This window comes from Amblyraja radiata, chromosome 14 (genome assembly GCF_010909765.2).
Source record: "Amblyraja radiata isolate CabotCenter1 chromosome 14, sAmbRad1.1.pri, whole genome shotgun sequence".
Classification (NCBI taxonomy): domain Eukaryota; kingdom Metazoa; phylum Chordata; class Chondrichthyes; order Rajiformes; family Rajidae; genus Amblyraja; species Amblyraja radiata.
The window spans coordinates 10015819-10028448 of NC_045969.1; the positions used below are offsets into that span (position 1 = coordinate 10015819).

General features: G+C 40.4%; 1 protein-coding gene across 10 annotated transcripts in view; it reads right to left on the bottom strand.

The window, feature by feature from the left end:
- dyrk1a (dual specificity tyrosine phosphorylation regulated kinase 1A) overlaps positions 1–12630 on the bottom strand; it is a 103248-nt gene that overhangs the window by 24019 nt on the left and 66599 nt on the right. For all 10 annotated transcript variants that reach the window (XM_033032490.1, XM_033032498.1, XM_033032492.1 and 7 more), the window contains one exon: positions 11374–11493. In XM_033032490.1, the coding sequence (XP_032888381.1) occupies positions 11374–11493 (120 nt within the window). The remainder of the gene's footprint in view (positions 1–11373; positions 11494–12630) is intronic.

Consider the following 12630-nt stretch of genomic DNA (forward strand, 5'->3'; position numbering starts at 1 on the left):
ACCTGGTAAGGTCTTGTGATAATACATGCACTATAGAAATATGTTGATGATCTAGAGCATTAAGGCAACAGTGAAACCCCAGATGACATGGAGGACTGCAATTAAATTTTGGATGTTTTGACCAGTCCACATTGTATTTGTGTTGTGTATTTCTAACATCACAAACCCTTTTGTTGGGTTTATGCAGTTTATGGCTTATATATTACAGTCCATTTTTAGTCCTTACAACAAGCTTTTCAACATGCAACTGCAGCCCCACTTTCATAAATGTCGATCTTAACACTTAAGTTACTACTTAAGAGAGAGATCTACAATAATTATAGGCAGCATGGAGTACATTAGGTGCTTGAGTATAAAGAATGTAAAAAGAATCTTAAGAAAGAAATTAGAAAAGCTAAAAGAAGATATGAGGTTGCTTTGGCAAGTAAGGTGAAAGTAAATCCAAAGGGTTTCTACAGCTATATTAATAGCAAAAGGATAACGAGGGATAAAATCGGTCCATTAGAGAGTCAGAGTGGACAGCTATCTGCAGCGCCAAAAGAGATGGGGGAGATATTGAACAATTTCTTTTCTTCGGCATTCACCAAGGAGAAGGATATTGAATTATGTGAGGTAAGGGAAACAAGTAGAGTAGCTATGGAAACTATGAGATTCAAAGAAGAGGAAGTACTGACACTTTTTAGAAATATAAAAGTGGATAAGTCTCCAGGTCCGGACAGGATATAGCTAGGACATTGAGGGAAGTTAGTGTAGAAATAGCAGGGGCTATGACAGAAATATTTCAAATGTCATTAGAAACGGGAAAAGTGCCGGAGGATTGGCGTACTGCGCATGTTGTTCCATTGTTTAAAAAGGGGTCTAAGAGTAAACCTAGCAATTATAGACCTGTTAGTTTGACGTCAGTGGTGGGCAAATTAATGGAAAGGATACTTAGAGATAATATATATAAGCATCTGGATAAACAGGGTCTGATTAGGAACAGTCAACATGGATTTGTGCCTGGAAGGTCATGTTTGACTAATCTTCTTGCATTTTTTGAAGAGGTTACTCGGGAAATTGATGAGGGTAAAGCAGTGGATGTTGTATATATGGACTTCAGTAAGGTTTGACAAGGTTCCTCACGGAAGGTTGGTTAAGAAGGTTCAATTGTTGGGTATTAATGGTGGAGTAGCAAGATGGATTCAACAGTGGCTGAATGGGAGATGCCAGAGAGTAATGGTGGATGGTTGTTTGTCAGGTTGGAGGCCAGTGACTAGTGGGGTGCCACAGGGATCTGTGTAGGGTCCACTGTTGTTTGTCATGTACATCAATGATCTGGATGATGGTGTGGTAAATTGGATTAGTAAGTATGCAGATGATACTAAGATAGGTGGGGTTGTGGATAATAAAGTAGATTTTCAAAGTCTACAGAGAGATTTATGCCATTTGGAGAGTGGGCTGAAAGATGGCAGATGGAGTTTAATGCTGATAAGTGTGAGGTGCTACATCTTGGCAGGACAAATCAAAATAGGACGTACATGGTAAATGGTAGGGAATTGAAGAATGCAGGTGAACAGAGGGATCTGGGAATAACTGTGCACAGTTCCCTGAAAGTGGAATCTCATGTAGATAGGGTGGTAAAGAAAGCTTTTGGTGTGCTGGCCTTTATAAATCAGAGCATTGAGTATAGAAGTTGGGATGTAATGTTAAAATTGTACAAGGCATTGGTGAGGCCAATTCTGGAGTATGGTGTACAATTTCGGTCGCCTAATTATAGGAAGGATGTAAACAAAATAGAGAGAGTACAGAGGAGATTTACGAGAATGTTGCCTGGGTTTCAGCAACTAAATTACAGAGAAAGGTTGAACAAGTTCGGGCTTTATTCTTTGGAGCGCAGAAGGTTAAGGGGGGACTTGCTAGAGGTCTTTAAAATGATGAGAGGGTAGACAGAGTTGACGTGGATAAGCTTTTCCCACTGAGAGTAGGGAAGATTCAAACAAGGGGACATGACTTGAGAATTAAGGGACAGAAGTTTAGGGGTAACATGAGGGGGAACTTCTTTACTCAGAGAGTGGTGGCTGTGTGGAATGAGCTTCCAGTGAAGGTGGTGGAGGCAGGTTCGTTTTTATCATTTAAAAATAAATTGGATAGTTATATGGATGGGAAACAAATGGAGGGTTATGGTCTGAGCGCAGGTATATGGGACTAGGGGAGAATACGTGTTCGGCACGGACTAGAAGGGTCGAGATGGCCTGTTTCCGTGCTGTAATTGTTATATGGTTATGTGGACGACACAGCAATTAATGCTCTAAATATCCCCCCACCCCAGATCTCGCCACAGATGAGCAACTTGTCTTTACACCCAAAAATCAAAGCTACACTTACAAAACTGCATGTGGCTCAAAGATCAAGTAAAAGGGTAAATAAAGCCATAATAGCTTCTTCTGAAGTGGGAACATCAAAAAACATGTACTTGATTAGGCTTCTGAGAACATTACACTGATTTATGATCAGATTATGGGAATTACATATCAAAGAGTGATTTATTAAAATAATCTGGCCATGCAGAAATGATTACTTTGGCCATTATACAAAAAGGTTCCAAAGTGTTCATTCAAATAAACAGTTTAATATTGTATACATGAATACGTCACAAACAAGGCTCCGTAGCTCCATTGTAATTTAAGACAGACACAATGGGTGGGTGATAGAAGGAATGGGTGACGTTTCGGGTCGAAAACCTTCTTCACTCTCCAGCATTTTGTGTCTGTCTTCGGTGTAAACCAGCATCTGCAGTTCCTTCCTACCCATTGTAATTGTGACAGCTCTTTAGTACAACTATGTAAGTGATTCCAGATTGCAGCTCTAATCATACGATTCTGTAATTTTATTAACCGTAAATTTTTATTCAGCTCTCTGCTGAAATGTATCACAGAATCCACCTATCACCATTTCAGGCAGTGGATTCCAGATCCTAGAATACAATCATTCAGGATGACACTGACAGATAGACTATCATGGATTGGTAATGTGGTCAGACACATAGCTGTTGAAATTTGATGCACAAACATGAGAATGATTGTATTTTGGCTGAAAGAATGTGAAGCTGCATTACAAACTTAATGGTAAATTGATTGAGGCTGAAGGAGCAGATAGGTATGATTTTTTTGTTTACTACTTCACATCTCTGTTCCCTAGTTATTATCTTCCTCTTTAAACCATTTTTACTCATTTGTTTTATTACAATTATTTACAATTTTGAATATTTTTAAAGAGAACCACAGCTTCTTTGGTCTATGCATAAATGAAGTCTCACAACTCTAGAATAAATCAAGTAAATCTTTTCCCTGCAGTCTAAAAGGCCTCGACTTAATTCCTAAACTACAGGGCCTAAAATGTACTACTTTTATTTTCATCTTTGATTTATTAATGCCAATGATCATATATAGCTTTTAATAGGGCTTATAGTTTGTCCTACCACCTTCAACGTTATGAATCTACTTACTCCGATAGCCTCTACAACATTTACCATTTATTTTGGCAGATATATTCCAAAGAGGTAATACAAACAAAATTACTTCCCACATTTGTCCATGAAATTTCAACAGATGTGTCGGATCATTTATCACTTCACATTGGTCTATCAATGAGAGTCTTATATACACGAGTTCTGGTCTAATATAGATCTGAACAAAAGGCAATCCAACAGAACCTTCCAACCCAATGACCTCTACCAATAAGGGGGATAAATGCAGATTTGTGAGAACACCGCTACAGGTGCACAACCTTTTATCCGAAAGCCTTGGGACCAGACACTTTTCGCAATTCGGAATTTGTCGGCCTTCGGAATGGAAATTTTTTAGCGTAGATTTTAATGGCTGGCTCAGTGGTAGAGTGCTCGGCTCATATCCGCAAGGTCGCGAGTTTGCGCCTTGATCCCGGCAGTTCCTCGGTCGCGAGTTTGAGTCTTCAATGTAGTTTTTCTTGCAGAATAAATGTCTGTATGAAATGCAGTGTGTTGAATGAATTCCTGAATTTGTAAATGTGACCGCAGCATTGAATCACCTCTCGCACTCATGTCACCTTAGCGGGGCTACATGCCCTTAGGCGGCCAAAGGCGACATTTTCACACTCTTATATCCGTGTGCAGCAGAGGCGACGTGCGTTTGGCGCCAAACGTGAGCTTTGGTGAGCTTTGGTGTGCAGACGACATCCTGGAAAAAATGTCCGGTTTCTTCCAGGTAGGCGATATACCCTCCCGGGCAATATACCCTCCACTTCTCTTTTATGAAGGGGATTTAGTTCCCCTTTCTTCCAGGACAGACCGGAGGTTCCGCTGTCACCTCTGCGGGCCACCCTCGGTGAACGCTCACTCAACTTTGTCCTGGGATTCCTACTCTCCCGCGCAATGTACCCCCACCTTCTCTTTTATGAATGGGGATTTAGTTCCCCTTTCTTCGAGGACCGACCGGAGGTTCCGCTGTCACCTCTGCGGGCCGCCCTCGGTGAACGTCCTGTCTCCCTGTCCCTGGGATAGTAGGGGGCGATCAATCAGCACAATACCCCCCTCCCCCTCCAACTCCAGAGGAATCCGCTCCCCGATGGGCCGCTACGGCGACAAGTGGCAGTTCGCCCACAGCCCGAGCTGCGCGACCCCAAGAACAAGACGTACCTTGCCCACCATCAACTTCTGCCCCTACGGGGAGCGTGTTCCTCTGGAGTTGGAGCGGGGCTGGGCTGGAATTGCTGATCTGGGATCTCCGTGCTTGCAGTGGGCCTGGGGGTCGGTGTCCCGATGAGGGGGCACAGCTCGGGCTGTGGGCGAACTGCCACTTGTCGCCGTAGCGGCCCATCGGGGAGCGGTTTCTGGTGGTCCTGATGTCTCCGGCCAGTTTGCAGTTTTCCTCTGGAGTTGGAACGGGGCTGGGCTGCTGCTGGCTGTGGGTCTCTGGGATCTCCGTGCTTGCAGTGGGCCTGGGGGTCGGTGTCCCGTTGGTCCTGACGTCTCCGGTGACTGGCATCGCCGACGTGAAGACAGTGCAAAGCCCCCGCGCCGGTGCAATGGGCGGGGAGCTGGAGAGGGGAGGGAAGGGGTCACACACATGGCCGGGAAGCAGAGGGGTGTAGGTGGGGGTGAATTTGAAGGGAGCGACAATCTGCTGCTGCCTGCCCGCTGAGTTAAAAAGTTCCCACGCAAGACTCACGATACACTGTGTATCGTGAGTCTACCGTGGGAACTTTTAAACTCAGCGGGCAGGCAGCAGCATATTGTCAATTATTAACCCTCCCGCGCAATATACCCTCACCTTCTCTTTTATGAATGGGGATTTAGTTCCCCTTTCTTCGAGGACCGACCGGAGGTTCCGCTGTCACCTCTGCGGGCCGCCCTCGGTGAACGTTTTCAAGGACCTTTCTTCAAGGACCGAAAAAATGTCCGCTATTCGGAGGTTTTCGTTATTTGGATCTTCGGATAAAAGGTTGTGCACCTGTATTTGCAGTTTCTCCTTGAAGTTGCACACTCTTCTGACTTTTTACATTTAGTTTTTGGGGTGGAAAAAGCCAGCATTTACTGCCCAACCTTATTTGTATTTGAGAAGATGGTGCTGAGCAACCTCCAACTGCTCAGGTAGAATCATACAGCACAGAAGCACATAATTTTAACCATCAAGTACTACCTATCTAGATTAAACCCATTCACCAGCATCTTGGTTCATAGCTTCCCTGAAGCTAAGATTTCAAGAGCTCATCTGAATACTTGAGTAATCGGGTCCCTCAGCACGGAAGCAGGGTCTTCGGCCCACACATCCGTGCTTACTAAGATTCCCCCATCTACGCTAGTCTGATTTGCCCACTTTTGGCTCATTCCATATACCCACCACCCTCAGAATGAAAGGTTGTAGGTTCCAATCAAATCTTTCCCCTCTCACATTAAACCAATGTTCCCTGGTTCTTGATTCTCCTACCCTGGGTAAAAGACACCACGCATTTATCTTATCTGTTTCCCTCAGGATTTTATACACCTTTATAAGATTACCCTCTCACTGTGCTTCTTATATGCTGTGCAAATACATGCCTCTACTACCAATTCAGGCAGCGCATTCCAGATTCCAATCACACTTTGGGTAAAAGACATTTCTCAAACCCTTCAAAATCTCATTGATGGTGGACAGATGGTGCCCCAACCCGAATCACAATACCGAATCACAATGGTTACTGCCTCCCATTCCGAAAATGGAACCTTCATTCAAATGTTTCTTGTCTGTTAACTAATCCTCAACCCCCAAGATCACGTGTTTCAAATTTGTTTAATAAATTTGCATTGTGCCCTAAATATTTTCTGAAAACTCAAATACACCAAATCACTAGTTATCCTTAAGTTTTCTGCTAGTTACAATTTCAAAAAATCGAACAGATTAGCTAAATTTGAGATTTGTTAAATTTGAGTTCCCTTTCATAAATTCATGCCAGCTCTGCAGAATCCTATTATGATGTTAAAACTGCTCAGTTACCACTGTATTCAAATAATTTTATCTCTACTAACGTCAGGCTAACTGGTCCACAGTTCCTCGTTTAGTCTCCTGCCATTCATAAATTCGGGGTTACATTTGTTACCTTCCCAATTGCAGGCACTATTCCAAATGTTGCAGACAATCAATGCACCCACCACCACCATGGCTACCTCTTTTTAGCCTGAGAGTGCAGGCCAACAGTTCTTGGTATTTTATCACCTTTCAGTCTCAATAATTTACCAAATGGTTTTACTTTAAATTAATGGGAATTTGTTTAAGCTCCTCACAGTGCAATTCTCCACTTTTTTGTATATTTTCGTATTTTGTATTGTATTTTTTTCTGTAAAGATCAACAAAATGGTATAATCTCACGTTAATTTTCTTATTCTTCAAGGTAATTTTTGTTGTATCTAAGGGACGCACACATTAAATTCAGCTACTCTTTACCAGTTTGAAAGATCAATGAACTGTTCTCATACCTCTCGCTATACAATTTGCATATTCTACACTCCTTTTCAATGCCTTGGCTCTTTTTGGTTGAATTCTAAAGTTTTACCCAACCTTCAGATTTATTGCTTCTTTTGGTAATATTATAAGCACTTTCTTTGATCTAATGCTGCCTTTACTCACTTGATGGCCAAGTTGGACCACTTTTCCTGTCGGGTATTTTACAGGATATATATTACGTAAACCATGTATTCATATAATGTCGTAACGTAATATTGTTTCTCAATCTAATGCAGCCAACCTCCGACTCAAACTCTTAATTTTCTTCATTCAGATTTAAATAAATCACTTTTAATCTTTGTTTTAAAGTTCTATCCTATTATGGTTACTGATCCCAAAATGCATCTCAGCTACCACACCAAATGACCCTTGATCATTACACAAAGAAATAAAGTTTCTCATCGATTCCTCAACAATGCAGAACTTGAAAATCATCTGTTTTACAATCCATTCATTCATCTTCCGCTAATTTGGCCTGCCCAGCCAACATGTTGGCTCAGGCAGTCAGTGATTATATTTTCTTTCCTACATATACCTCAGGTTTTCTCATTTATATATGTCCTCAATACATGTACCATTCAAGGGGCAATGTGTAGGTATGTTACAAAACTTACCTTCAGCGGCGCTGCAGTTCTGCCACTGCCCTTGTGCGCGACTTTGGCGCCTTTTGAGAGGGGGCGGGTTTAAAATGCGATTTTTCTGCAGCCTATTCAAATTGATCTGTCAGGTTGTTTAGTTGCTAAAGAAAAATCGCTTCGACTGCCGTTTTATTAAGTTTATTAAAATTAGCGCTGGATAATTTAATTGTTGGAGTAAATTTAAAATCATCTTCAAATGCCGTCAACGCCGACAATGGGATGGATCTCACGTAGGGGACAAGGCAAGGTATGCAGTTTATTTTTTCATATAAACTTGCTTCTTAGGATGCATTTAATCAACATTTCACGCTGCGAAAATGTCATTATGTAAATATACGAACCGGCAGTATTTTTCCTGCCGATATGGGGTTTAAATTCACTGCAACCGCAACATTCCAAACCAGCGCGTTCCACAAAATCCCACTCGCAAGATGATTTAAATGCCCATTAATTTACAGGAATTAAACACTAAATTCCTTCCATTTGGCCTATAAATCCATGACAATGAGATTTAAAAATCATGTTATATTGTGAATTCTTGTGTGAATGTTATTTGGACACTTAGGCTTTTTAAAAATGTTAACCTTTTCTTAAGAAATGGATAGATGTTTAGATCTAGTAATTGAATTTTGTAATTAGCTACAATTGGGTAACTAACTAATTATATGCTTTAATTTCAGGTCATCCAAGTAAGATTGTTTCATATTTGTTTCAGAATGCTTCAATCTATAATAACTGAAAATTTCATTCAGTTCTCCTAATTTTCAAGAAAGTTATGGGCTTTTGACTGTCCTTGATCACAGCTTTAGTGTTAAGTGAATGGAAAAGCAATAGGGAACAAGACGCTAATTTCCTGGTATGAAAATGGCCATAACTTTTTTTAATACTGAAGATATGAAAGTGAATTAGGTGTCAAATTAAACTTCTTTTTATGCTTTATCTGATGGGATAAATTGCAGACTTGATTTTTAAAATCTCAAAATTTTGTAACATTGCTACAATGTGCAATATTTGCTTTCCCTTGCTATTTCACAGTCACTTAAACTAATTGTATGTAGCTTTATCTCAAATCCTGCTTTTCTACTGCATTTATCTCCTGATCTAATGCATCATCTCCTGACCTAATTTGCATTTCTCTTCCAAAGACATTAGAATACTTCTCGGAATATTTTATTACCAACATTGGTCACTTTTTAACCACGTTGTTTCAGTGGTTATTAGATTATATTTGTTTCTATTTAGACTATTAATTAATCCCACCAATGTTGAATGCATTCAGACGAAGAGCATTCAATTGCATCTGCGCCATTTTTCCGTTAGACATGGGATGTTCCCTAAACATCCTGAAATATTCTAAGCTCATCTATTGCATCCGCTGTTCTAGTTGTCAACTGCTCTACATCGTTGAGACCAAGCGCAGGCTTGGCGATCGCTTTGCCCAACACCTCCGCTCAGTTCGCATTAACCAACCTGATCTTCCAGTGGCTCAACATTTCAACTCCCCCTCCCATTCCGAATCCGACCTTTCTGTCCTGGGCCTATTCCATGGCCAGAGTGAGTCCCACCGCAAATTGGAGAGGCAGCACCTCATATTTCACTTGGGTAGTTTACACCCCAGCGGTATGATCATTAACTTCTCCAATTTCAGGTAGTCCTTGCATTCTCCCTCCTTCCCCTCCCCTTCCCAGTTCCCCTACAGCCCACTGTTTCCGTCTCTTCCTTACTTCTTCCCGTCCCCCCCACATCAGTCTGAAGAAGGGCCTCGACCCGAAACGTCACCTATTCCTTCGCTCCATAGATACTGTCTCACCCGCTGAGTTTCTCCAGCATTTTTGTCTACCTGAAATATTCTAATGTTTGTATTCTTTGTATCTTTGCGACAGATTCTGGTTGTCATAGATACATAGAAAATAGGTGCAGGAGTAGGCCATTCGGCCCTTCGAGCCTGCACCGCCATTCAATATGATCATGGCTGATCATCCAATTCAGTATCCCGTACCTGCCTTCTCTCCATACCCCCTGATCCCTTTAGCCACAAGGGGCACATCTAACTCCCTCTTAAATATAGCCAATGAATTGGCCTCAACTACCCTCAGTGGCAGAGAGTTCCAGAGATTCACCACTCTCTGTGTGAAAAATTGAGTCCTTGCCCATTTGCCCATTTGCACCTACTATGCATCATCAAAAACTCTTCTCAATTTTCCTTCATCAGAACACACCTCCATCTATTCTACAATTTAGCACAAACTCTTTTTTGGAGCTCCAGTTATTCAATTTGCAAAATCATTGGTTACAGCCCAATTCAAATGAAGCCTGTCAATAGAACAGTTCCCTTTCTGAGCACTGCTGACAGTGTTCCATTTTTCCCACGAATGTTTGATCCAGGCGTTTGATTTTTTTCATTTTATTTATGAATAGGCAATCCATTTAGTTATTCATTAAATTTAATTGGACTGAATGGGCCTCAATCTCCTCAAATACATCATCGCCTGCAGAACTGCAGTAGTTTCTCAGATCAGTACATTTATCTACATTCCTGCTTTCATTTCCTCATCTTTTCTGGGCAACTCATAGGTACGATTACCAATTTCCAATTATTTCGCCCCTTTAAGCTAGGATTCTCCTCTAGCCATTATATAATGCACCTTGTGAAAACCTGTGTTTATAGTCAACAACCTTATTTATAATTCTCTGCATTTACATCGGAGCATTCGAGAACTATGTTAGATTGTTTCACATTTGTCTTCACCCAATTCATCCTAATATAACGACTTCATAAACTAATCACTGGCAGAAATTCTATTCATCCCCAAAACATGCAATATTATGGGTTTATTGGATTCTGTAAATTACCCCTGCTGTGTAGGGAGTGGATGCGAAAGTGAGATAACATAAAATTAGCGTGAACGGGTGATCAAGGGTTGGTATGGATTTGGTAGGCCAAAGGGTCTGTTTCTACAGCATATAAACAGCCTGAAAAACCTGAACAGACTTAACTGTTCAGGCTTTTCCCACATTGCCTGTCATAGATGGAAGGATCCCGACCAAAATGAGTCAATTTCCCTCCACAGATGCTGCCTCACATCAGATTCCTCCAGCAGATTGTCCCTCTCGTATAATATTATTTATGTCCAATAAAAGCAGATATACAGATTCTACTGATAGTACTGAAAATATATTTTCTTGAAGTAGAAAAATATAATACTGCCTTTGCCTCTCTCAAACTCCAAATCGAATAGGACAATCATAAGAGAAATATTTCAATTGAAGTGTGAAAAAGGACATCCTCCTGTCACAATCATAAATAACTAATTATTTAAAATAATTACCGGTAAGCTGAATTGCCCATTCAAATTTCAAAGGCCGGTGAGATTCAATGTCAATCCAGAATTAGGTTCCTGCATCTCAAATGTTTGAAAAATGCCCTTAAAAGCTCAAAAGGTAAATTAAGACATCACAGGTCCACCAAATATCTTTGCAGAGTACAAAATGAACAGCTGAGAACTGTCAAGTACTGGACAAATTTAAAACATTGAATCAATACACTAAATGAGGTTCTTGTGAACACAAATTAATTGACATTCAATGTAATTGTATTCACTATCAAAATTGTTTTCCATGGATTGATTTAATCACAAGAAAAATTACCACATCCAATTTCAACATTTCAAAATTAACAAAGGCATACTACAAATATATTGCTTTGTCTCATAAATGGACCTTAGAAATGCAAGCTTTACCTCATTAATGTGTTTGTATGTTTTGATCAAATCTACAGAAAGTTTCCTCAGTGGAGCAGTGATAGGGTCACGGAACGTTTGGGGCATTCGCCGTTGCAACATGACAACATCAGGCATCACCTGCAATAAATAACAGTATTGATTATTTGAAGGACCAGCCTTGATGTGGACACAAAAGCACATTCCAAGGGTAGCAGTACCATGATATAAAGATACTGGCCTCAAATAAATTAGTTTATGAGAATCAATGAATGTTACAGCACAGAATGACAAAAAAAATAAAAATATTGTGCATCATCCACTCTATTATTTGCTTTTCCAAGAGTACATTGAATCGTCTCTTGAAAGTCACCACTGAAATTGCCTACTCCCATCTTTCAGCTCTAATATAATAATACAATTAACATTTTCAAAATCAATGGATGGAACTCAAAATTTCCAGTGTGTTTTTTTCAGATCAACCCCCCTCCTCTCTCCCCCCCCCCCCCCTCCCCCCCACCAAGTGGAACTGTAATAGTCCCCATATTTTCAAAAGGGTACATTGAAGGATAGAAAACAGAAATCATAATTAACCGTCAACCACAAAAATATTTTTAGAGCTAATATTTTCCATTAATGTTGGAATACAAGCCTAAAGAAAAATAATAGAATGCATACTGCACAAAAAATGCATACACAGAAAACAAACCAATTTTTTCTTCTAATGCCACATGTTCTTTCCACATTGTGGGAAAGTTAATTGCAACAGCAATTTTAAAGAAAATAACACGAAAATAGGAGTAAGCCGCTCGGTCCCTCGAGCCTGCCCTACTATTCAATATCAGCTCCAGACTCTCATCTGTGTCAATTCCCCGAGCACCATTTTTCCTGATCTTTCAAAAACTTCCTCTTAATATTTCCAATAAACTAGCCTCCAGAAACTTGTGGTAGAGAATTTCTGAGAATCACCATCCACTGGGAAAATAACAGTAGTTAAAATGTATAAATCTACTTTGATTTCCTCAATGTCACCCTAAAGAAAAAAAATAATACATTAACACTATTCAGAGGTTGCAAATGTGAGAAGCAAAGTACAATTGTCAGTTAAGTCAAAAATAATGTTAACTGCAAATAATGGACTGAAACAAGGTTGAGTTTAAAACTTGTAAAATATGACAACCCTGCACTAACTTACACTGTGCTGTTTGATACAGAGAGCCTGTGATAGAACAAGTAAATTAGAATTACCAGGTCCAGAAACAAGCAGGTCCAGAAAAA